This window comes from Pygocentrus nattereri, chromosome 15 (assembly GCF_015220715.1).
Source record: "Pygocentrus nattereri isolate fPygNat1 chromosome 15, fPygNat1.pri, whole genome shotgun sequence".
Classification (NCBI taxonomy): domain Eukaryota; kingdom Metazoa; phylum Chordata; class Actinopteri; order Characiformes; family Serrasalmidae; genus Pygocentrus; species Pygocentrus nattereri.
The window spans coordinates 27,408,516-27,436,403 of NC_051225.1; the positions used below are offsets into that span (position 1 = coordinate 27,408,516).

General features: G+C 38.9%; 1 protein-coding gene across 1 annotated transcript; it reads right to left on the bottom strand.

Annotated features, from left to right (window-relative positions):
- Nucleotides 1–6,343: 6,343 nt before the first annotated feature.
- On the bottom strand, nucleotides 6,344–26,378 carry LOC108442070 (acylphosphatase-2). Its single transcript, XM_017721922.2, has 4 exons — nucleotides 26,228–26,378; nucleotides 23,355–23,371; nucleotides 22,170–22,279; nucleotides 6,344–6,919 (listed from the first exon to the last, which is right to left on the bottom strand). The coding sequence occupies exons 1-4, from the start codon at nucleotides 26,361–26,363 to the stop codon at nucleotides 6,805–6,807; spliced, it is 378 nt and encodes a 125-aa protein (XP_017577411.1). The 5' UTR covers nucleotides 26,364–26,378; the 3' UTR covers nucleotides 6,344–6,804.
- Between the last annotated feature and the right edge of the window lie 1,510 nt (nucleotides 26,379–27,888).

A 27,888-nucleotide genomic window follows, 5' to 3' on the forward strand; every position in this document is an offset into this window, starting at 1 on the left:
TCGAGGGGCTCCGTATTGGTCCTGTTTTTATTCTGAAGTAGGCTCCATTGTTTGGAGGTTGCGGAGCAACCAGGACAAGCTGAAATTTGACCCTGGACGGGCCAGATGTAGCAGGCTGATAAAAAATTGACCTGAAATTAAACATGAACCTTACTGAGCACAACAAGAAAATAAATTTAATTTGCTTTCGCACAGGAAGCTTGTGATTTATGAGGAAAGGATATGCTCTAGCCACGGCAGGCTGGGCCAATAGGCCTACTCAGTGTAACACAATCCACCTTAGCAAAGCCAATAGTGAATTAGCGCACAGCATCGATAGAATTATGTCAGCCTGGAGAAATAACACCTGTTTGTATAAAAAATCACAATAACAAATTAAATTAGACAATTATAGCTTTTATGAACTCACTGCTTATTAAGCTTGCATGCTAATGGCACTGCAAAGGGTCCCACACTGCAAAAATGATACACTGGCAGGTAAGCCCGGAAAGCTCTCTGCATGGCAGGTGGTCACACTCACTACACAGCTTCTTCAGCTTGCTGCCATCATGGAGAACACTGCAGAGTCTCCGGGCCAGGACCAGCCGACTGGGAGACAGCTTCATCCACCAGGCTGTCGGAATGCTCAACTCTCTCCCTGCTTTGCACCCCCTCCCTCCTCCTGCTCCCCACACAAACAAAGTTTGGACCAAAACACAGGTTTCTGACCCCCACTCCCCAGTACTGAACCCTGACATTCTCAGGGACTGTTATGCACTCATCACTTTAACTGTTCCATAAGCTTGTTCAAATTGCACTACTGTTTATACCCACAGAGCTTAATCTGTCTGTAATACAGAGACTACATGGACTTTATTTAATTTCCAATCAAATGGCCATTAAGTGCAAAGATATTCATTTTTCAGCATCAGCAAAAAGCAGAAAACAAATATTTAACATTTCACATCTTCATAAATAATACAGAAGCTTCATCAACTAAATATGATCTCAAATATTTTCAGGGTTTAATGTGTCCACTTGCTACCTTTACAGCTGCTGTTCTTTGTCAGTTCTTCAAACAATTCTACAGGGATGTTTTACACCTCCAAAGCTCAGTCCTAGAAGTTGGTTCCATTCTTTTGCTGCTCATAATACAGATAATCCCAAACACATTCAGTGATATTGAGGCCTGGACTCTGGAGTGGTCAGTCCATCATCCAGAGAACACCAGCAGCTTCTTTGTTTGATTTGCTAATGTTCTTTTCTTATTCTCAATGACTTCTTGAGAGCTACACATCCTTTCAGACCCATAGCGCTGAGTTGTCTTCTTACAGTGGAAGGATGGACAGAAACACCTGTGGATGTTTTCAGATCTGAAGCAGCCTGATTGTGACCTCTCAAAGTTGAAAGCTTCAGGTGCTGTTCATCTGATTGGGACAATGTTGGTGGTCTTCCAGGGTTGCGTTCAACCCCAACAAAATGTAGCAAAACATCTGTTTAAACTGAAACAGTGGTGAGTTGGATATTGTGTTACATAACTGGTACAATTGCGGCAGCTGAGAAGGCCATCTTTGGTGTTCTTTTCCGAAGATTGGATGAAATGGTTTAAATACGACTAACATGTTTTCCAACGTCTTCAACTGACCACATTTTTGTAGAGGACTTTTATTAGAATCCTTTGTTTGCTCTGCCTTTTTAATATGGTGGGGCTTATATACACGTCACTGCTGACACATCCATCCTTATATACACGGGTAACACCTCTGACACATCCATCCAACATGAGAAAGAGAAGCCCACTGCACACTGTTCCACACCAGTTTGACAAAACGCGTTGTTCAACCTGGAAGCCGTAGCAAAACAATGCACAATGTTTCAAGATTGAACATGGCCCAGGTCTTGCAGGGTTGTTAGGAGTCCCAATTTCTAGTTTTCTGTTCATAAATATCCCTGAAAAAAATGAAAATATTGTACTTATATGCTGTTTAGACTGGAAATGAAACTTTTCTGGCTTTTTCACAGTATTGTGGTATTGCATTTTGCTTAATTTAACTGATCTTATTAAGTGAAATTATCTTACTCTCACATAAATTTAGCTTGTTTTGCAAAATAATGCTTGAAGAAAGTAAAATGATTTGCCAGGGCAGAGATTTCAGTTGATAGGATTACATGTTTTTTTTTAAGTCTACAAATAATTCAGTTTGATGTTATGAATGTTATAACATTCTTTAATAATCTAAGAATATATTTGAATTGTTTAATTGTTATCACCTGCTAGTATACCGTTCATTGCAGATCATGGGTTACTGGCTCTACCATATGGAAGACTGGCATAATAATATGCCAGTCACAAATGCAGCAGTTTTACACCTATTGTGTGCCAGTCTGTGAACAGGACATGCATTAGCCACAGTGTTTAAAAATAAGAAAATATAATAGAAAGCAAACAACTTTGCTTGGCACAGACAGTTATGACATGGTATACATACTGGAAATGAATCTCAGCCCCACTGAGGAGGGTGATTGGAAATTTTAAAACAAACCAATTTCCTGTGTTCTTTCACAGCTTCCTGCCTGCTTAGTTTTGATTTGCACTCCTGTTTTTTTTCCAAACTGACACATAATGTGATTAGAGCTCATTAGGGGATCTGAGTGGAAACAACACAGGGAAGGCCTCGTTCTGCTATAATAAGACACCATCGTTTAGTCATGTGCATTTTCACCTAATCAGCAAGTTAAGTGACAGAAAGGTGCTACATGGTGGGCGAAGAATGGATTAGATAAGGACAAAGTCTGCTGGGTGTGTTATCTTTCTTGGGATTAGGTGTAGCTGGACAACTTTAAACACACCAATGAAAACAGGCCTGGCGATAGGCGGGGTCCTGCTGAAGACCCTGATCCCATCATCTGACTCTCTACGATCCGTTAGAGTAGACAATGGGGACTTCGCTGCGGTGTTTACTACAGTCGATCAAAAAGCTCAGCGTTATATCTGATATTACATCATTGGTCAAATGATATAAATGCTTGTCCTTTGTGCCTAGTGTTCTTTACTGGTCTAAAAGGAAACTCCACCTCATTTTTTCTTGAAAGACCTACATTTTAAAGGATATAATGTTCTGTTTTCCTTTGCTAATGGCCTTTTTCCTATAATGACAATAGCAATATATTACATTCTGTAGCACAATATTATCCAAACACTAGTAACTCAATCTCTTCCAACACTGCTTTTATACAATATATATTAGTTTGCATCAACTTTCAATGCTTCATTTACTTGCATTGCTACAGAACAACTGTAAGTTGTTAAGAAAATGCATTTTTTCATAAAAAGGCCTTTTTTATAACTCTAAAATTGACCTTATTTTTCAGTTTTCTTTCAATTTAAACTTACCCCATGAAGTTTACTGCTTACCTTTATGCCATTTCAAGTTATTCACTGAACTTAATCTTAAAAATGAATAAAAACTGGAAAAATGGGGGTGTTCTTTAAGTTTTGACTGGTAGTATATGTTAATGTGTTTTTTGACATCACAAAACCAATGAATTCCAAAAATGTTTTTGGAAACTTTTACCAATGTTTACATAGTACATCAAACTGATATTTAAAAAAGAAAGGACAATTTGACTTTCCATGTAATAGGCCTATTAAAGAGGCTGAACTCACTAATTAAAAGAGGCTTCTGGATACTCAAAAGAAAGGATGTAATATGATCCTGTAAAACTGAATTATGACTGTTCTGGAAGATAATTCCACAGTAATGTCATAACAGGACCTCACAAACACAAGTACCAAAACATACACTGTATGTACAAAAGTACTGGGACACCACTCCAAATGATTAGTTCAGGTGTTTTAGCCACACTCATTACTAATAAATAATAAAATTAAGCACATATTCTTGCAGTCTCCATAGACAAACACTGGTTGCAGAATGGGTTGTACTGAAGAGCTCTTTGACTTCAAATATGGCACTATCATAGGACACCACCTCTGCCACAAGTCAGTTACAAGTGAAATTTTGGCCTGCTAGATCTGCCCCTGTCAACTGTAAGTGAAATGTATTGTGAAATGGAAGCATCCAGGAGCAACAACAGTGTAGCCATGAATTGCCTCTGGAAGCCATATCAGCAAAAGAACTACGTGTTAGGAGCTTCACGAAATGGGTTTCCACTGCTGAGCAGCTGCACACAAGCCTAAGATCAAAATGCAAAATTCCAAGCGTTGGATGGAGTAGTCTAAAGTACGCCACCCCCGGACTCTGAAGCAGTGGAAATATATTCTGTGGAGTGGTGAAGCACGCTTCTTTATCTGGCTGTCTGATGGCCGAGTCTGGGTTTGGGGAATGCCAGGAGAACATTACTTGCCTGACTGCATTGCTCCTAGTGTAAAGTTTGGTGGAGGAGTGATAATGCTATGGGGTTGACCTAGACCCTTTAGTCCGCCCTGACCTCAGAAATGCTCTTCTGGATGAATGGGCAAAAATTCCCACAGACACACTCCAAAATCTTGTAGAAAGCTTCCCAGAAGAATGGAAGCTGTTATAGCAGCAACCAACTCCATATTAATGCCAATGGATTTAGAATAGGATGTCATAAAACTCTTGTAGGTAGGTGTCCCAATACTTTTGTCCATCACTTTTAGTGCATCATAGATGAGCCCTTTAAAACCCAATTATAAATACTTAAATAAAATGGAACTGACCTTTTAAGTACTACATAAACTACATAATAACAAAATACTTCAAAAATATGTCTTAGATTTTGCAACAGATGATTAAAAAACCCACTACTGCACTAAAGAAAGAACAGAGGACTGTCATGTGCAGTGGGCAGCACAGTGATGACAGTGCATTTGGACAACAGATAGAGAGCCCAAACACAAAGAGCAAAGCACATTCCAGTGGGGGTGCTGGGCTTTGGCATTTTATATCACATCCGCTCTCCAGCACAGGCCACTGACTTCAACTGCTGCAAGCTTTTACACTGATCTGAGAACACATTTGTCTTCTCTCCTACGATGTTTGAGATTGGGGTTGTGATAGCACAGACTGGTCCTGGGTCAGAGGAAAAAGAGCAGCTTTTGCCCAGCGCTTGCCTCCTGCCCCACCGTAAGCCTCTGATATAATCTCGCCACTGTCAGCTAAGAGGATTGCAGCCTCCCTGCCAGCGGGCATGCAGATTTGCTGCAGCCGAGCATGCTGGGGGGAAAAGGAGGCCCAGAGGAGATTGTCTGTGTCTGTTGCTACGGTTACAGTGAGCGTTCAGCAGGGGGTGACCCTACGGATGGCATTCAGAAGAGGCCATGACAGAAACATTTCTCATGAAGTTTGAATGAAAAGTGCAGCAAACGGAATAAGCTTCAAGCCCAGCCACCTTAAGAGAAGAACACAGGGGCGGGTTAGAACCGCCATAGCAACAGAGCAAAGGAAGCCTGTGATTGGTGGATTTTCCATAAAGTGAACATCTCTTGAAAAAGAGTGAGACTATATAGCTCAGGTCTGCTTATACTTTGACAGCTTGTAATTACATACTAAATAAAAGGAAACGACAGTACTACTACTACTACTAATAATAATAATGATACGTAAAATGAGATATATAATTTAAGATTTATTTACTATAATGTTGCTTTTTAGGGTCAAAATAAAAATATTTCATTTGACTTTTACACTCAAGATTATTATTATTATTTATATTTAATTTTATGTTCAATATAACAACAACAATAACACTACTACTATAAAAAATATGCAGTAATGAACGATGGACTTCCTTTAGATTTCCTTTTAGGGTAAAACATTTATTTTATGGTCAAGAATGATAATAAAAATAATAAGTATTATTATTAATACTATCATTATTATTATGGACATTTACTAGGGTCAATATAAAATATATATTTTTTTTACTTTATTTTTCGGTCAAGATTTATTATTATTATTATTATTATTATTATTATTACAGAGTATTACTATTACTACTTACTAATAATAATAATGATTACAGTGCAAGGACATGCCCATCATTTATTATTATTATTATTATCATTATTATTAGCACATATCCATTTTGGTTAGAGATGCATCTCCTTGTTCTCTGCACTACGGGCATCAATATTAGTCACATGCTTTGCAGGAAAACAATCCTCTGTGCTGTAATCGGATAAGGCAGAGAGGAGAGGACGAGTGTTCATATCTCTGGGGAGCGTTCTGATCTGCCCTGTTTAAACACTGTAAAGCATTAGCGCGAGTCTCCTTTAAAAAACATTTCTCTGTCTAAATGGTATGCGCAGCTTTGTCTAACAGTGCTGTCAAAATGACATAACATCTGTATAAAAATGAAAACAGATTTGTTTAGAATGTTGGATTCAACATAATGATTTATTTCAGGGTGGGAACTGAGAGCTGCTTCAATTATAAACAAATGACTGGCAAGTCTCTCCAGTCATATTGGCTTTAGTTTGGAGAGGAAAAAAAAAGTTACATTTAAAGTCACAAATTCAACACAATAAGTAAAAAATACTCCTCTGTTACATTTATTAATGCATACACTAACTCCGTCAACCCCAGGCTTACAGTAACTACTGTAAATTATTCGAAACCTATGTATTTTATGTAGTTATGAGAGTGACTGACATTAGCACCAACGTCAGGGCCTTTAGGCTGTGAGGGGTTGAATATTCTAATAAATAGGAAGAGAAAATAATTAGTTAAGTAAACGTACCAAACCAAGGGGTGCCAAATGGTCTGGTCATGAATGTGAGGCACTGAGTCAGCAGGTATAATGCATTCTTTATGGCTGCTAACTGAAAGGTTAAGGAGCTCAGTAACGAGTGCTGAATCCGCGAAGCTCCAGCTTAGAAATGTCCCTCTCGTTGGTGAACTCGGCACGGTCAATACGGGAGCTGGGACTGCCCACATGTCTCAGCCAATGTTTCCTACAGCGAGAGAGAGAAAAAAAAGAGAGAGAGAGAGAGAGAGAGGGAGAGAGAGAGAGAGAGACAGAGAGATTAATTGAAGCTAATTTTATACAGAGTTGCTGATACCTTGAACTTATATTAACTGACCATTTCATCAGTAATAGAGTACACCTTGTAGGTTTGTGATGACATACTGTAGCCCACCACAGGACCACCACTGATCAGATATTATTTGAGTGGTGGATCATTCCCAGCACATCAGTGGTGTCCTAAATTGGTCCCTTTTCTATGGATAGATGAGGTACGAGGGGAATAATATGTGGTGCAGCAGCAGATGGGCTAAAAAAGATTTTTTCATAAACTAAATTGTTATAGGAGAAAAATTTCAGACACCACAAATTAATAACTTATAAATAAATTAATAAATTAATTATAATTGTAATGCTTCATTGCACAGCCACTGTTGGCAATTACAGCTTTGAGACATCTATGGTAAGAAGTAAATAGCTTTTTGCAGCATTGTAGTTCAGTTTTGGCCCACTGCTCTTAGCAAATCGCCTTCCCAAAAATTAGGATCACAATTTCAAAAATCTCTATAGATTTTCAGTGGGATTCATATCAGTTTTAGAGTTTAGACAAGAATCTTCACCCTCTTAAATTATTTTGGCTGTTTGCCATTGTTGTCTTGTTGGAACATCCATCTTCTTACCCCCTTTTTGGCTGATGAGGTTTAATTATGCCCCGTCAGTGAAGTGTAATGCCCCAGTACTGTTTGTAGAGAAGCAGCATTTATCATAATGCTCCCACCTTCACTGCAGGTTTTGTGTTGTTGGGCTCACAGGCACAAACCTTTCTCCAAATATGACAAGCTGAATTACTGTTCTATTTTTTTGTCTGACCTGAGTCCACTGTTCCAAAAGAGTTCTGATATGTTTAAATACTTATGTGCGTATTTCAGACACAAGTATGTGCTTCTTTTCTCAGAAGAGGAGTTTTGCGTGAGGTGTATGTACGGAGATGTCTGCGGTAGAGTTCATTGCTTAGTGTTCTCTGTGTAACTGTTGCTCCTGCTGCTTTCACATCATCAAGTTCAGATCTTTTCAAGTTACTGATGGATTCCTTCTTAAATTCAGTGTCATTAGCCTGAGAGAAAACTTGCATAGCACACCTGTCCAAGGATGATTAATGATGGTTCTTTGGGCTTTACAATTGCTACTGCACTGTAGATTTTTAATTTGAGTGTTGTTTAATAATGATGTTCCTAAGACTTTTCAGAAGCTCCTTTTATTTTTAACCTTTACATACACACACAAACACACATATATATATATATGTATGTACGTGTGTGTGTGTATATATATATATATATATATATATATATATATATATATATATGTAGTTGTATTCATATTTATAATAAATATATTGACCCTTTTTCTTCAAAGTTGAAAAAGAAGAAGAAAAACAGAAAAAAACAATAATACAAACCATTCAGGCATTTCAATACAAAAGAGGAAGTGCTTATTTTCCATGCACCTTGATATAAACCAGTGCTGCAAGGTCAGTCGGTAGAGCAGCACACTCAGTGCTTGTCTTCAGATTTCTTCTACAGCAGGGGTGTCAAACTTAACCACTAAAAGGGCCATATTAAAAAATCTAAGCAAATCTGTGGGCCAGAGAACATCTGTTTTCATTTTTCACTAAACATGTTGCCATGACCCTAAATGACCATTGTTTATTCAAAATAAGCAAAAGCTGCAAGAGTAAAATACAGGCTACCCTGTTCGCCTATTTGCTTGAGCTACACCCTTTCTTTTTTTGGTGTGACTGCTTTCCCATTGATTGCTGGGGGAGAAGGGTTAGATTGTGCATTACATTACAATGCATGCTGGGGATTGTAGTGCAGTGCATTGTGAAACAGGCTAAGTTTAATAGAACATTAAAATAATTTTATGGGCCAGACAGGATTGTGCCCCAGGCCTGACATTGCCTATGGGCCTTGTGTTTGACACATGGGTCCTATGGGCACAGTCGTTGGCTCATTTCATGCACTATTTCGCTATTTGTCCTCAAATCTCTCATTTCCATGTCTTAAAATCAGAATCAGATGCAGAGTAAAGTCATAAAGGCGATCAAATCTGACTTTGATGACTAAGGGTCTCTATGTGTGTAGAATTGAGGTGGATATATGCATTGGAAAAATTACATGACAAAAACAAAAGTGTATGAATACTTGTTTCCCCTCACTGTATATGGCAGGTGTTTCGGATAAAATGGACTACAGCCCAGTGGCACTGACGTCCCTCGTCATGAAGACCATGGAGAGGCTCGTCTTGAATCAGCTCTGGCCCATGGTCCAGCCATTTCTGGACCCCCTCCAGTTCACCTATCAGCCTCGCCTGGGAGTTGAGGACATCATCTGCCTGCTCACCTGGACAAGCCAGCCAGCAATGTGAGGGTCATGTTTTTTGACTTCTCCAGTGCATTTAACACCATTTGGCCTGCTCTTCTGGGTGATAAGCTGACAGTGATGCAAGTAGATGCTCCCCTCGTGTCCTGGATTGTTGACTACCTGACTGGCAGATCACAGTATGTACGCCTGCTAACATTGTGTCGGCCAGAGTGGTCAGAAACATTGGATTCCCGCAAGGAACTGTCCTCTCTCCCTTCCTCTTCACCCTCTACTCCATGGACTTCAGCTACTGCACAGAGACTTGCCCTCTTCAGAAGTTTTCTGATGACTCTGCAGTATTTGGATGTATCAGCAGGGGTGATGAGGATGAGTACAGGGTGACGATGAAGGACTTTGTTGCATAGTGCGAGCTGAACCACCTGCAGCTCAACGTGATAAAGACAAAGGAACTGGTGGTGGACCTGAGGAGGGACAAGGCACCGGTGACCCCTGTGTCCATCAGGGCAGTGAGTGTGGACACTGTGGAGGATTACAAATATCTGGGAGTGTATATTGATAAACTGGACTGGGCTAAGAACACTGACGCCCTCTACAGGAAGGGCCAGAGTCGTCTCTGTTTTCTGAGGCGCATGAGGTCCTTCGACATCTGCTGGACTATGCTCAGGATCTTCTATGAGTCTGTGATGGCGAGTGCTGTCCTCTATGCTGTTGCATGCTGGGGAAGCAGGCTGAGGGTGGCAGATGCCAACAGACTCAACAAACTGATCTGCAAGGTCGAAGAGGAGGATGCTGTCTAAGCTGCAGGCCATTATGGACTATGGCTCCCACCCACTCTACAACACAGTGATGAGATATAGGAGCTCATTCAGTGCAAGACTCATTCTACCGGAATGCACCACAGAGCGCCACAGGAAGTCATTCTTACCTGTGGCCATCAAACTCTGTAACTCCTCCCTCAGTGTGTGATAGTATGGTTCATCTGTGCAAAACTCAATACCTAACAGTACTGTTCATATGTGTAATAATAATAATATGTGTGCAATAACTCAGAGGTGCAATAATTTGAACTGCTTTTTACAAGATGTTTAATACTTATTATCAGTCACTGCCACTTTATTGTATTCATAAGAACTTAAATCTTGTGTACATATTGCAAATTTCTCTTTTTGTTTTAAATTATTAAAGTGTTTATTCTTTTACATAAATGGTTGCAACTGTAACAACTGCAATTAAGTAAAGTATTGTGATTCTGATTCTGATTCTGATACCTACAAAAACAGCAACTCAGTGCATTGTACTGTAGTGGTGTAATGCATGACAACAAATGGGTATTCAGATTGCTCAGTACTGTATTCCATTTAGACATTATTGACAATGTAGGAAAGTTATTTCATAAGCTGAGCAAAGACCCTAGTTCTCCACATTCATCAATGCAGGCATAGAAGGCAAACCTAACAATATCAGCTAAGTCAGTAAACGCATCACAGGAGTCTAAGAAATCAGATTACACATGAAAGCATCTCTCTCTCTCTCTCTCTCTCTCTCTCTCTCTCTCTCTCAGAGTGGGCATGGACAGGCAGAACTGCTCATGCAGTTATTCCTCGGAGGACCTCTAAATGCATTATCCTGCGTGGTGGGCCATAGATGCAGGCTCTTATTGGCTGTGTGTGTGCAGTAAGGCCCTGTGCATGACTGCCTCTGATTCACTCAGCTGACGGCACTATCAGGAAAAAGGGTTGCACTCAAACAGATGCACAAGAGAAAAGCTGATTAGAAACAGAGATCATGCATTTCATATACTTCTCTGTATGAGCATCAAAGAAAAACATTTGGATCACCGTTTTCATTAATATATAAACAGTACTGTTTCAGATACATGTATGAAATGATCCTAATATGATGCTAGGTCGCATGCAACTTCAAATATTTAGCTTAAAAGCTAAAAAAAGTCTCTGTGGCTTTTAATCTTTTTTTGAACTTCAGTTTTGGTGCATGCCGATCAGTTTGTGTTGTCTGGCTGCACAAGTTGTGACCAAGGGGTCAGTAAATATAGAGATCACTGGGTAGCACATAGTTAATACCCTGGAAGCAGCAATGAGGAAAGAATGTGTGAATGTGTTTAGGTGCTCTGGGTGTGATGGATTAGAGAGAGCTGTGGTGCACACAGAGTTATCTGAAAATTGCTCAAGATCACAAACCCAAACCCCAGCTGTTAGCTTTCGATCTGACAGCGTTACGTCACTGATATAAATCACTGATCGGGCGGAGTCCACTCAGAAGAGGAAACCCAGCCCTGAGAGCAGAAAATATGAGCAGTTTATCTTTCACACTGGGATGGTTTGTTATTCCATTTGTGTCCTTTAGAGGAATGGCAGACGGAAGTGATCAAACGAGCACTGAGAATGGAGGACCGGACCCATGGTTGCACTTGATGGGCAATATGATAATATGTTATTGGTATAGTGATATATTACGTCACAGTGCACTTTTCAGAGTGTAGTCAGTGCTCCTAGAATACTGAAAATCAGCTGTGTTTTTATTTGATTTTTACATAACATTTTGCCATATTGCCCAGTATTGTTTATTCAAAATACAGTACTGTGCGAAAGTTTTAGGCATCTAAGGAAATTTTTTAACAATTTACCTCAGCAGTGAGTTTATCACAATATACATGAGAATAAAGTCATATTCATAATTCAAATAAACAAACAATAAAAAGTAACAAGAATTTCTTCACAGCCGCCACAAAGACTTGTTAATATCATCAATTACATCATGAGCTCAATTTACTGAAGCACTGATTGGTCAAACCAGGAGCTGCTTTTTAACTACATATAATAGTGGACTTTCTCAAGGAGAGGTTTGAAAATTGTTAAACAAACACACTAACATCGATAAATCCCTGTTTATATGTATATATAAAATCATTATTAATTACTATTCTATAAATTTTGTTTATTCGAATATTAACACTCAGCAAATAAACACATACTACACAAATAAATAGATTTTGAAATTTTGAAAATGTGTCTTGGGTGCCTAAGACTTTCACAGTATTGTATGCTGAAACTACAACAGTACAACAGGAAATGAATACTTATTCAAAAATAATTCTAAATAAAAATAAATAATTTTAGGTCGTTTTTAAAACTGCCTATTTGCTTGAACTAGACACCAGGCATGTTTTCGTTTTGTGTAACCGCTGGCCCTGATATGGTTTCTGGGAGAAGAGGGTCAGAATGCACACTTTGCTGCAGTGCATGCTGGGGACTGTAGTGCATCTCAGGGTGAAACGGGCGAATAATAACAGAAAATTATAATTATTTTGCAGGGCTGAATAGGAACGTGTCATTGTGTTCAACACATGGGGCATAAATAATAAAGCAGTCTTACTTCTTAGATGATAGTACTCGAGGTTAAAGTTTACTATTCAAATATATTGCCAGGGGAAATTGGCAGGTTTTCCTGTTCGATGAGAGCTGCCTCTTCAGAGGAGCTAATGAGCTAACTGAACTAACCAGTTCAATGCTGGATGCCGGTGAGAACTCAACTTAATGTTAACTTACATAAGGTCTTTTCACTCAGTGGACAATGTTCCAACATGTTAGTTTGTCAGGGAAAACATTCTCATTAGCTCTAGCTAACATCTGCCATACCAGGGCAGTCGCGCAATCTCTGCATCTCCGTCACACACTTAGCTTTGGCAATGCTCTCACTTTATGGCACGAGTGCTTCGCAGTAGCTTATTACATTACACATGCTCGGAAAACTGTATAACATTTTCATGGAAAACAGGTATTTTTTGACTTGCTTGCCTGTTTATTTTCTCTGTCCTTATCTGATGAAATGTAACAAGTACCCAAATATTGTTTCCTGTATTTGAATACTGGCAACTAGAACGGTCGAGCCAGTACTTGAATCACTGTGCACGTCCTTAAGTGAAACTTAATATCGTGAAAATACCTTCAAGTCTTATGATATTCATTTTTTCACCCCTAATTAAACGTTTGTCAGCCATTTGTTTTCATAGAGCTCATACACTGAGTTTTAAATACAACCACAAAGAACTTTCCACTACTTTCACCCGGTGAATGACTCTTCCTCTTTTCCTAGTAGCCTCTCAGCCTTTCTCTCTCTCACACACACCTGCCCTGTGTGTTTATGGACTCATTGTGTTCCAAAGGAAATGAGTTCTGCCCTTGCTCTGCTGTTGAGGAAGTCTGATAACATTGAAGTGCAGTGATAGGAAGGAATTTCCTCCAGCTGGGGGATTATCCACAAACCGTACAGGTTAGCCATCAGCGAGGGCGCCCCACTGATCATAGAGCAGCTCTGACAGAGGGTTTGGTCAATCACGTGTTGAAAACACCAGTGGATGTTGGCCAGGTGATTTTTAATACAGCGTGAACAATGAGGTCAGAGGCGGTCCAGCCTTGGCTTGTCACTGGGATAAAAACTGTGTTCTGCTTGTTTAGTTTTAGACTGTGGCTACAAGGCTAATGCAGCTAACAGGTTGGTCTCTAACTAGCATTTTGATTCATGAAGTGTCCACAGTGCTACCTAAATCATCACATTGCGTCAAACCATGGTGAGCTGCTCAGCAAACTCTATTACTCAAATACTTTCCTTTTGCTTTTTTGGACATATAATACTTTAATTATACTCATAATATACTTTAATTTTAATTATAATATAATGCTCTGACAGTGACAAAATACGTGTGGATCACTATTAGACTCAATCTTTTTCCGCGAAAAAAGTAATATGTAAACAATATTTGCTTAACCAGTCTGAAATGTGTCATCACTGTGCCTGAGAGCCTCTGAGTAGCCTGCTGCTTATTATTTGCATGTGTAAAAATAATTGTGTCTGCATGCTTTTGACGAGTAACTGTACAGCATCTATAAGAATGTTCAAAAGTATATTACATAGCTAAAAACAGTAACGTAGTGTGTCCATCTCAAAGCCTTCATTTTGTCCTTCTGTCCATTTTGAGGCAAGTTTGCAGTGAGTGGCAATTCAGGCCTGTGGTTTGGTGCTGCTAACAGGTGCCTAAGCCTCCATTCATTGTTAGCTTCATTAGCTTTGTAGCTCTGGCGCAAGACTGAAGAAGCAAACTTGAGAAGTCTTGGCTGATGAACTACATTTGGTGTGAGGGGAAATCTGTGTAAATTAGACTTTTGGGCGACCCATCAGTTTAAGAGTTCCACCCTTGTGCCTCTAAAATGGGTGTGTAGCATATTGTCAGATGAGGGGCCTTTGGGACCACTGCTCTCGTCACTGTTCTGACACATACATTTCCACACAAAAGGTTATGGAGAAATCACACACTTCTCAGTGCCAAATGAAGGGCTCGCACACAAAACACGAACAGAGAGAAACAGACAAGAGCTGGTTTGAAGACAGAGAGCATGTAGAACAACCCTTATGAAATATACACTGCTCAAAAAAATAAAGGGAACACTTAAACAACACAATATAGCTCCAAGTAAATCAAACTTCTGTGAAATCAAACTGTCCAGTTAGGAAGCAACACTGATTGACAATCAATTTCACAGCTGTTGTGCAAATGGAACAGACAACAGGTGGAAATTATTGGCAATTAGCAAGACACACTCAATAAAGGAGTGGTTCTGCAGGTGGAGACCACAGACCACTTCTCAGTACATATGCTGGTGCGGTTGGCCCTGGGTTCCTCCTAATGCAGGACAATGGTAGACCTCATGTGGCTGGAGTGTGTCAACAGTTCCTGCAAGATGAAGGCATTGAAGCTACGGACTAGCCCGCCGGTTCCCCAGACCTGAATCCAATTGAGCACATGTCATGTCTCGCTCCATCCACCAACGCCACGTTGCACCACAGACTGTCCAGGAGTTGGAGGATGCTTTAGTCCAGGTCTGGGAGGAGATCCCTCAGGAGACCATCTGCCACCTCATCAGGAGCATGACCAGGCGTTGTAGGGAGGTCATACAGGCACGTGGAGGCCACACACAATACTGAGCCTCATTTTGACTTGTTTTAAGGACATCACATCAAAGTTTGATCAGCCTGTAGTGTGTTTTTCCACTTTAATTTTGTGTGTGACTCCAAATCCAGGCCTCCATTGGTTAATAAATTTGATTTCCATTGATGATTTTTGTGTGATTTTGTTGTCAGCACATTCAACTTTGTACAGAACAAAGTATTCAATGAGAATATTTCATTCATTCAGACCTAGGATGTGTTATAAGAGTGTTCCCTTTATTTTTTTGAGCAGTGTATATCTATAGTAATAGAAGAGTCGTACAGTAAATTCAGACTATTACAACAGTTTACTACAGGATACAATCTAAGTATGATAGACATGACACACAGCCGAATATATTCATTTACACTATGCTATTACACAGTAATGTGAAAAGTCAGAGACCACCCTTTACTTATTTGATTTCTTGTCAAAACAGCCATTAAGTACAACATATTTATTTTCCAGGAGAGTTTTCTGAGGAAATTAGATATAAAATAATTTGCTTGCATAGGCAGGGGGGAAGTTAAGGTGGAAAAACAGTTTTTGAATTAAGCTGGAGTGGAGAAAAATATTGGAAGCCAAAAGAAAATGAGACTCCTAACAACCGTGCAAGGCCTGTAACAGACAGGGGTGCACAACTCTGGTGTCCAGGACAGTTTGGTGAATTCTCTGCTGAAATACACATGATGCAACTCATCTGTGACTTGCCAGGTTAGATGGGTGTGTTTGAGTAGGGGGACCACCAAACTGTGCTGGTCACATGACATGCAGGACTGGAGTTGTGCAACCCTGTGGTAGACCACCAAAAAAGTTTTCACCTTTCCTTCACCAAACTAAACAGCCATTAAGTACAAGTTTTTCATTTTTCTGGAGATATTTCTAAGCAGAAAACTTCATGAGTAGAAAACAGGACTCTTAATGAAAGTTCAAGACCACCAAAACTGTCCCCATCAGAGAAACAGCTTTCATCATTGAGACAGAGAAGAAAACCAAGCTGCTTCATATCTGAAAGCATCCACAGGTGTTTCTGTCCATCCTTCCACTGTGAGAAGGCGACTCCGTGATAAAAGTCTGAAAGGATGTGTAGCTGTCAAGAAGCCACCACTGAGAAAAGAAGATGAAAAACAAGAACATTTGCAAAGCAAACAATGAAGCTGCTGAGGTTCACCATCCCAGAGTCCAGACCTCAACATCACTGAGTGTGTTTGGATTATTTGGATTGTGAAAAGCAAAAAATGTAGCCAACTTCTAAGACTGAACTTCGGAGGTGTGGAAAAACATCCCTACGGATTTCTTTGAAAACCTGAAAGTGAGTCTCCTGAAAAGAAAAGAAGCTGTAATAAAGGTAAAGAGTGGACACAGTACAGACTGAAAGAATACAAACGTGATGTTATATCTGTGTGTAAATATGTTTTCTGTTTTTTTCTCTGACGCTGAAAAATTAATAACTTGCGCTTGGCCGATTTAATCTGAAATAAAAAAAAGAAAAGGGTGGTCTCTGACTTTTGTCCAGTATTCTAGAAGTACATCTGTTTAAAAATCTTATAGATTCTTATAGTATTACTGCAGTTCTGTTTTTGTAAGGGAACAAATTGAGAAACAGGAGAAAAGAGAGAATAAAGCAGTAATAGCTGGTAGACGGTAGAAGACAGGAAGGTAATGTTGAAGGGGGTGGGGAGAAAAGGTTTCCCATCCAGCCGTCTCTGTCTGTCTAAATATTTAATGAGCAAACACATTTCTGTTCTCTCGCATCTCCACTACATGAGCCGGAGCGAAGAGGAGGGAGGAGGTGGAGGATGAAGAAAAGCTTTCCACTGCAATAATAACCAAGCCATCTGCCTCTGTATCCAGGCGAACTCACACACACTCCACTGAGCTCATGAGTGTCTAGAAGTCATTCCAGTGTTATTTGGGTTGTGAGGCCAACTGTACAGCTGAGCCAAGAGTGCGACTAAAGACTGAAACCTAAAAAAACATTTGAGCCAATTTTATCAAACATGATCAGTTTAGGTTCACGTCCACGCACAGCTCTAGAGAAGCTCTGGTAAATGAAGCTGTTACAAAGTTTGGAGTCATTTGCCATATTAATGATTTTCTGTTATTTTGCATACAATAAGAAAAGGTATTCTTAAATGTTTTGTTCAATATTTCAAGAATTCTGTGAACAGTAAATGATTCAATGATGAAATACATACTGTAATGTTCTATTTATTCATTTATGTCAACTGCCTTGAGATCTGATCACTTTTGGAATATCATTTTAGAACCCTCTATAACTCTGTTCATCATTTTAGACTAAAACTTGGCATATAACGACAATTTTATATATTTATCTGTAAGTATTCAGATCTTAGATATTTACAAGGTTTATATACTGTTCTATTTAACAGGTAATGAGCTAAATATATTCAAAATCATTATTCATAGGGTACTTTCTATCAAAAGGTGGCTGTCCCAAACCCTAACCCCTAAATTTACACTTGTGAAAATAATATTTACATTTTTTTCTAAGTTGTTTAAATATCTTTTTATTTCTTTTCAGGTTAAGTTGAAAGATCTAGATTTAGCTATTTTTTTTATCTTAATTTTTTATTAAAAACATTTTAAAAGTTTGTTCTACGTTTTAATGTCACTACCGAAAAACAGAATTTTAGCCCACAGGTGGAGCCTTATTTTAACCACACCCCTGCATTTTAGAGCAGGAAGTGAGGCTGCATCCCTGTCCCTCATGACCACATGGTGAGCAGTTAGATCCCATTGTAAATATATCTTAAAGTCTGAAAAACAGCATGTAACATGAAGAAGTCATTACAGACATACTTTCTTATTTATTATCATATTTCTGCAATTAATTAAACTTTATGTTTCAAGGAAAAATATTATGATGTGCTGTTCAAAGCCGTGTTTGCTAGTCATGCACTTGCTAGTGTTTTTGAGTTTTAAACTCAGTCTTAAAATTGTCACTAAGAAAACAGTCACCACTGGAACTTTTGGTAAAGTTTCAGAAGAGCTGTTATTGTAATGGTAGTGACAAAATGGAATGTTCAATCATTTATTTAAACAAAATAAAAATAATTACGGCATTAGGTCTTTCAAAGTGAAAGGATTGTAGTCTTGATTGAAAGGATTGAAGTCCAATTTTAAAATATGAAATGGATGATAAACTCTGACTTTTAACCAATTCAGGATGATCAATGCATTAAATTAAAAGACTTGTAAAAAAGAAGGCTAGTTCAAATCCGTAACAATAACAAATAAACACACACACACACACACTCTGTGTGTATATATATATATATATATATATATATATATATATATATATATAGACCCTGACAGAAGTTCTGTTGCTTATCCATGTTGTGGAAACAAAAGCTTATAACCTGACTTTAAATTCATCCATTGGTTTTAGAAATGACTCCTATGAAAGCTGAAACCCTCCCAAATGAGGTTTAATTTATGAAAATAAATTTGCTTCACTGCAGAAATATTGATCATTTAATGAACACAGAAAGGTCAGATTTTGGCAAGACAAAAGTTTTGTCGCCTTGTCATATAATGCACCCAATCCTGGTTCACAGCCTCACCTGTGCTCACTGATTGATCGGTAAATTAGTGGGTGTGTATAAAAAGAACCCCAGCACCTCAGACCTTCACTTGAACTGCAACTTGACCTTTGACAACATGCCACAAAATCCACCCTGCGACCAAAGTCTTGATTATCAAAAGGCTGAAGACCAGATTCACTGCAGAGGTGGCTGGCACCTTTAATGTGTCTCAGCGTCAAGTACAAAGAATGAAAAAAAGATTTGAAGAGACTGGAGATGTTTTTGACAAGCCCAGGTCCGGTAGACCCCACAAGACAACTGCTCAGGAGGAACGTTTGTTGGTTAGAAAATCCAAAGCCAGCCCCTCTCAGCCTGGTCACCTCAAGTCCTTGTGTCAACTAGAACAGTTTGTAGGATTCTGTCTCGAAATGGCCTCCATGGTCGAATCAGTGCCCAGAAGCCAGCACTAAACAAAAGGCAGTTAAAAAACTGTGTGCCATTTGCCAAGGCCCACAGCCTGCTAAACAGATGGACGCTGGAAAAGTGGCAGAAGATTTCTCAGATGAATCTTCAGTTGAATTACACCACAGCCGCCGCAAATACTGCAGGAGACCTACTGGAGCCCGTATGGATCCAAGATTCACCCAGAAAACAGTTAAGTTTGGTGGTGGAAAGATCATGGTCTGGGGTTACACTGTATGGGGGTGTGCAAAACACTTGCAAGGTGGAAGGCAATATCAATAGCCTAAAATATCAAGAAGTATTAGCTACCTCTTACATTCCCAATCATAAAACGGGTCAAATTTTGCAGCAGGATGGTGCTCCATCTCATACATCCATCTCTACATAAAAGTTCCTCAAGGCAAAGAAGATCAAGGTGCTCCAGGACTGGCCAGCCCAGTCACCAGACATCAACATCATTGAGCATGTTTGGGTAGGATGAAAGAGGAAGCTTGGAAGACAAAACCAAAGAATCTTGATGAACTCTGGGAGGCATGTAAGACTGCATTCTTTGCTATTCCTGATGACTTCATCAATAAATTGTATGAATCATTGTCGAACCACATGGATGCAGTCCTTTTTATTAAATATGGCTCTAATAGCACTGCAACTTCATTCACCAATGTTATGAAACATATCTTTGTATTTGAAGTAAATTCTTTTTTTGATTTTCATATTTCTTTCTGTGGGCGACAAAACTTTTGCCTGGCCAAAATCTGACCTTTCTGTGTTCATTAAATGATCAATATTTCTGCAGTGAAGCAAATTTATTTTCGTAAATTAAACCTCATTTGGGAGGGTTTCAGCTTTCATAGGAGTCATTTCTAAAACCAATGGATGAATTTAAAGTCAGGTTATAAGCTTTTGTTTCCACAACATGGATAAGCGACAGAACTTCTGTCAGGGACTGTATATAGGAAGAGAGAGAGAGAGAGAGAGAGAGAGAGAGACAGACAGACAGACAGACAGACAGACAGAGAGAGAGAGAGAGAGAGAGAGCGAGCAAGAGAGAGAGAATATTATATGTATAACTACTTATTATTGTGTATCGCTGCTGTCGGGAGAAAACTGAAGTATGAACAGAGCTGTAGATGATTCTAAAATGAGACTGAAAAAGCTAAATGAAGTTATAATAAAGTAAACATATCCTGAATGCATATAGTAGAGGCTATTACTACAGCAAAGGGGGATAAACTCCCTATTAATAAAGAGCAGGTGTAAGAACAAACTTATGGAAATGTTGTTGTCACAAATAACATGTGCAGGATGCTTTTCAACCACTCAGTGTGTCGTCTGCTGTATAATAATCCACATAAAAATAAACATACGTGAAAATATATGCCCCCAGTGCCCCATTCAAACCCACCCACTCACTCAAGCGTGCAAACACACATGCTCTTAAAGATGAAATCAGCCCTAGCGAGAGGCGATCTCATCCATCTGGAAATGGGTGGGTCTCTCTCTCTCTCTCTCTCTCTCTCTCCACCCCCCCCCCCACCTTTTTTCTCTATCCCCCGCCACTCTCTCTCTCTCTCTCTCTCTCTCTCTCTCTCTCTTTTTCTATAACGTCTGGTTCACATTTGGGACTTGGTGGAGAGCTGTGATGTCATACGCTCTCAGCCCCTGTGAGCCGCCCCTGCCCAGGCTCACTTCATGACATCATCTCTCCTGGCCCTGCCCTGCGTCTGGGACTGCAGAGTGGGACACACCCACCCACCCAGCACAAACAAAACAGCCCAGGCCAGAGTAGCCACCCAGGACAGCTTCATAGCTGAGGCCACAGGCTTCCACCAGCACAAAATTGCAAGGTCGGATCATAAGGAATCACAACGGATCATAAACCTATTTGTGTCAAAACAAATTATATCAGCCTGTGACAGCAGGGCCACGTATTTCATCACGAGTATCATCAGATATGCTAAGAATGAATGGTAGTATTATAGTATTATATTACTTGCATTTTACTTTTATTCATTGTTAGCAACATTTGCATTTCTGACTGAACTGTTCCTTCAAATCAGTGCTGTGTGAACAGCAAAATGTGACCCATGAATGTGCATTTTTGTTCCTAACTCATCTCTCTGAACGTTTCTGAGTGTGTTTCAGTTTAAACACAGTGCATGGAGAGGGTGACAGAAGACCACTGGATTCTAGAGTGTTCCATGGCACAAAGAGTTAATCGGTGGCACCCTCTGCTGGTCATAAAGGGTATCGCATGAAAATCCAAGCTTGAAAAGTGGCTTATGGGCATTTTACTGAGAAATACACAGTGTTATAAAGACATATAAAGACTCTATTCTCTTATATACACTGCAAAAAAAATCACTGTCAAAATGCTGTAAAATTCAAATGTCAAAACCTGTTTTTCTGATGCATGTAAATAAACCATACATACATTGTAGATTTAATAATTTGTTCATTTACAGAAAAACAATGCATTTTTAATGCACAAAAACAAATGATCACCTTTATTTCACAGACATCTGCATTATTTTGATGGTTGTTACTGTTATTATTATGGAAAATGCTGTCAGAATAACTGGGCAAACTAGTGAAACTACTGAAATGCAGGATTCCAAAAAAATTAAATGACTATAATTTTACAGATTTTTTACCATCATTAAGAAAACATACTTTAACTGTTAATTTAATGATATAACTTAATTACATCTGCATAAAAAAGCCTGCCACCAAAGTTAGTTCTGAAATGCACATTCTTTTGCTTCCTAAATGAAGTCAGGCTGGAACCGGTTAGAAAATCCATGTCAACAAGTATCATAAAGGAACATGTGTACTCACATCTCATCGACTTTGTCCCGAGGCCCCTGCACCTGCCCGATCACAGTGCCCTGTCTGGTGTTCTTCACCCAGCCGTTCACCCCCAGCTTCTTCCCTTGATCCTCTGTATACTGCACACAGCACAGGCACACAGCCCCAGAGACTCTTACACTTTCTCACTCTTTCAGCCAATTTAAAGACTAAACATTCAAGCTGGACAATATATCTTACATATCAGTAAAATGTGATACTGACACTAATATTGCTGTTCAGTTTTAGCAATATTTTTGTGATATAAGTGATACAGAATGGCTATTATATCCATAAAAATGTCTATAATTTAATTCCATTTTGTTTGCATTGCTCACCTGACAGTGAACAGTATGTAATGTGTTGGGTGTTTCGGATTGTTAAGAAAGAAAAGGTAAAAAAATCCATATACAAATGAATAAATAGCATGTTTTCTTTCTGGAAATGTTCTTTCTGTCTGGTTAACAATTACATTACTGCATGAGGATCCCTCTGGTGTAATATTAATAAAAGAAAACAATAAAACAGTCCAACAAAAACAAGCTATGTCATGTTCATAAGACATTCTACTCACACAGTGCAGGGCTGCCCAAAGGGTTTCCAGCAGGCCTAAGTTGGCCCGTGAGGATGTTTAATTTGTCCTACCCTAAAGTTACCCTAATCCCACCCCCCCACCCAGTGCGAGAACAAGAAAAACTTTTGTAGCAAGATATAGCAAAACTTAAAAAAAACCCAGCATTTTAAAAGCTCTATTTGAAACCTCTCTCTTCTTGTATATTGTTTTGTGGTTTTGGTCCTTGAATCACCAAACACATTGCACTTTGGCCCCCAAGATAAAAAGTTTGGGCAGGCCTGGTACAGGGGAAGGTATGAGTAAACTAAACCGATTAAACTGATACTGTGACATATTGAGAAATTACTGTAATACTGAATTTTATCAATCCACCCAGCACAACCTGAGCTTTAATGAAAGAAGAAACACCTATTCAAATATATTCTTCTTAAAAGTAGAACAGAAAAGTGAACCCAGCTTTGTGTAAATATTATATATACAAAGCTCTTTCTTTAAATATAGTTTTCATGCTGCTGTACTATTCCAGGGTAGTGGTAAAAGTAAGACTGTACAACAATGACTTTACTGTACTTCAGTTTAGTATAGATTAAATATATTCTTACCATTCTGAAGCACACACCTGAAACACAGAAAGAAAATGTAATACATTTAATACACGAAGATACATAGATATCAAATAACAGATAAAGACACACACACACACACACACACACACACACACACCCACCAGTGGTGGATGAAGTACACAAATCATGTACTTGAGTTAAAGTAGAGATACCCAAGGTAAAATATTACTCCAGTAAAAGTAGAAGTCCTTACTCTAGACCTCAACTGTTATCATTTTTGTAACAAGACTCGCTTCATGAACTCATTTTAGGTGAAAATCCTCCAGTGTCTCTCTTGGTAAACCAGTCTTTTAATAGAACGTCATTAATTAGTGACGCTGACATCTATTAAAATGATCATAAGCACAAAACACTGAAGGTAAACAGTTTCCATCAGGGAGAACCGAGTGGCTCTGAAATCACTTTTACAAACAAGCAAAGTTTCAGTTTAAGATTACTTTGTAAATTAGTTACAAGTTGAATAAAAACTTGCTTAAAACTCAGGATCACAAATAAGTTTTCCTTTACTATATAGATCTGTTGGTCTCTGTTCATAAACATAAACTAACCCAAAATAATTTACTTTAATATGAAAGTGTTTGTATGAATTCAGAAAAAAAGAAACATGCCAGTCACGACTGCATATGTGGACATATTTCTATATTGTGGTCTATTTACACAAAGTTAGGTTAATTCCATCATGTAGGTAGACGTATGTATTTTTATGCTGCTGTGCTGACGTGCTTGCACTGGGTTGGTATGACCAACAGGTCAAACCAAGCTCTAAACAAAGTGAACGCTGTGCCCTGATTGGTGTTCTTACTTCTTTTGTTTTGACATGTTACCTTTTTATACACACAGAAACCAAAAGGAACGACAGATTTCTCAAATTGTAGTGGAGAAAAAAGTCAGATATTTGGCTTTGAAATGTAGTGGAGTGAAAGTAAAAAGTCGCCCAAAATGGAAAAACTTAAGTAAAGTACAGATACACGAAAAAACAAATTAAGTACAGTAGTGAATTACATTTACTTTGTTACTGTCCACCACTGACACACACACACACATACACACGACTGGTCTTGTTGCATACATGGCATCCTGTCACGGTACCACGCTGGAATTCACTGAGCTCCTGAGAGCGACCCATTCTTTCACTAATGTTTTAGAAGCAGTCTGCATATCTTTACAGATAGTTTTAGAGATTTACAATTTTGTTGGACCCCAAGTTTGAAATAAAACAGTTAAGTTGCTGATTTTGTGGCAATTTTGATTTTGTTACTTAGGTTTTATTTTAGATCTAGTTATGCTGCATCACAGAGTTTTAAAACTAGGTTAACTTCTGATCTGACCTGTTATTAAGTGTGCATAATGGACGCACCAGTGTAAATGAACAGTTATTAAGGATAGGATGCTTCTTCCAGTTCCAGTGAAAACTAGGCCTATTCAAATCCCTTTTTTTTTTCTGGCATAGTTCAGGTTAAAACCTTTAACTTCGGAGCCAATGAACTATAAAATTGAAAATTTAACCACAATTTAACAAAATACCCTAAACATGCATTAGCAGGTATGCAATTTTGCAAAGCCATGAAAAATACATTACTATATGTATGGTGGTGGCATATATGGTGGTTGGTGTAGTGTAGTGGTTAACACCTCTGCCTTCTATGCTGTAGACAAGGGTTCAATCCCCCACCTGGGTAAACACCCTACACTATAATAATACTACCAATAATAATGAGTCCTTGGGCAAGATTCCAAACACTACCTTCGCCTACTTGTGTAAAAATGATCAAAATGCCATAAATGTAAATATCAATTAACAGATCAATGTGAAAGGCAAAGCATGCTAGCGAGAGGGTTGCCTCGTCCAGCAGACATGCGCACTGTGCAAATGTCAAAGTTACTGAGCGCAAAAATAGACTGCTGCATGTGGGATAACAGGGCTTTAACCCTGTTAAATTTCATTCAGCAAACTTCATGGTAGTAACAAGCCTTACACCATGAGGGACTTTTATTCTGAAATACAGTCTAATAAATCTGCACTAAGCATGTGACAGAGAAAAGAGGTGTGTTGTCTTCTAACAGATCAGCATCTGATGAACATGAGCTCTGACTAGTCAGTTTTACATTAATTCTGTCTGAAATTAGTCAGAACACCAATTTGACTAATAATTATCTATCAACAAGTAACGTTTTCATAATAGAGATCTGTAATATTTGGTGGTACAAGTAAAAAGGTATATGTTGATATCTGTGATTACATTAAGTAGATTTGTAATTCAATTTTGACTAGCACAATATCATTTTTACACGCGAAAATATATATTTCACTACATTAAATTAAATGACAGGTATCTATAATTCTTATTCTTACTTATATTTTGACTGGTCGGACTTGTGTATTGAAATGTTTGGCTATAACGGCCACACTTCAGCTGGTCTATGTGCTGAATACGAACTTGCGTAGATGTAGCAGAGCGTGTGCTGAATACGAAGCCAAAGCTTCTTATTTGACTTTTATACGGGCGTCTGAAAGTATCTGCTTCACCATTTAAGGTGGAATGGAAAATCTGAATAAGCAGCCAACTTCAGTCTTGTCTTATCGTCATGTTTTGGGTGCGTTTTGTTTTTTTTAAACATGCATCCAACTCCTCGTTGGTGACGTGACATTACTGAGAAACATTAGACCATGTTGAGCTCTCAGCACAACCAGCAGCGAAGCACAGCAGCCGTTAAACTCAAGAGCCCCACTTAACCAAAACTAACCTAAACTGACCCTGCAGTCACCGGCGGCCACCTCAGCCCAGCAAGCGGAGCACTGCTTCTATTTTTGGAGGCGGAGCCCGCGAGCTGAAGTCTCGCCCACCTACCCTGAACATCGCCGAATATTTCGAAATCTACGGATGAGTATTTCCCCTCAGAGGACATGGCGAGGAACAGCGCAGAGGAGATTAACACGAGCAGAAGGCAGAAGCCGCTCAAAGCGCTCAAACTGAAGCCAAACATAAACAGAGCTCTGTCGCCCCCAGCAGGCTGATCCCGCTTTGCATCGCGAGATTTCCCACACACCCATTACAGGCCCGGTTATATTTTTATCTCGGCTCAAATGTAATCGCTGGAGCTGTGATTAAAAGACTCTCCTCAGACACAACCATGTTAACCATCCACTACGACACAGTCTTAAATACAGGTGAATATCATCTAGAGTAGGGGTGAGAGAATCATGCTGAAAAAAAGCTTTGGGCTGGCCGCCCTGAAGGCTTAGCGGTGTTGTAGCTACTGGGATACTACACATTTGAGTGTCTGGCAGCTCTAAAACACCTTTCGGAGATTATAAATGAAGTGATGAGTGGAATAAGCAGTATATATATATATATATATATATATATATATATATATATATATATATATATATATATATATATACACCACTAGAACTAGAACACCACTACTGCTCTTTACTGGCACTGATTTCATCAGTTCCACTCCACCTCTGTTCTATTTATTATTCATTTGTTCTTGAGAGTGCAAAAAAAGAGTGTATTCTTCTTAGCTTATCTTTTATATATATATATATATATATATATATATATATATATATATATATATATATACACACACACACACAAAATGAGAGTATAAAACATCAGTGCTAGCTTATTAGGTGCCCCTTTTTTTTCATTTTTTGGGACCTTTGGGTCTAAAATAAAGGTACATTTTATGCAATACAGCCTAACCTGCATGCCACTCACTCTCCTGATGATACTGAGCCTCACACTATTTAATCATAGACACTGTGCCACCTGCCTCACAATACACTGAGCTCTTCTCACATTCATACTAACAGATCATCATTATAGGTTTCTAACAATACTCAGTCCTGTTTAAGGATGTGACTCTCCTTTTCACTGTGATACGCTCCTAACTGTAGTCACTGGTTTTCACTGGTAACAGTGACTGATTTTCATGGATCTGTTTCTCAGTTACTCTCATGGGCCTCTAACACTAGTCACTGGTTAACACTGGTTAATCTAAATACTTCTGTCCAATGACAGGCTGGTTTCCTTTTTTTCAATGTCATATATTAATTGTACAGTTTTATCCTCTATTAATATCGCTCTTGTCATGTTATTGTTTTGCTATCAGGTGTCGACCAGAGGAGGATGGGTTCCCTTTTTGGGTCCTGGTTCCTCTCAAGGTGTCTTCTTCTTGCTCTTAGGGAGTTTTTCCTTGCTACTGTTGCTCTTGGCTTGCTCACTGGGGCTTGGACCTGGATTTTCTGTAAAGCTGCTTTGTGACAACGGCTGTTGTGAAAAGTGCTACATAAATACTCTTTGACCTCACTAATGCTTTAAAATGAGAAAAGATGAAGACTCCTTATTAAAACAGCCCATCAACAAAACAGTATGAAATTAACCCTACGTAAAAAAAACTAAACTCAGGCAGTCAGTGTGGATGACTAAAGTGGAGTAAAATTACATAATAAACTTTATGCTGACTTAATCCATTTACAATTTACTGCATTATTCTG

Excerpts from the sequence above, each read along its gene's own strand:
- LOC108442070 (XM_017721922.2), bottom strand. The coding sequence starts at position 26,363 with ATGTTTGGCTTCAGTTTGAGCGCTTTGAGCGGCTTCTGCCTTCTGCTC. Across the intron at positions 6,920-22,169 it reads CGGGACAAAGTCGATGAGAT|GAAACATTGGCTGAGACATG; the intron begins GTGAGTACACAT and ends CTCTCGCTGTAG.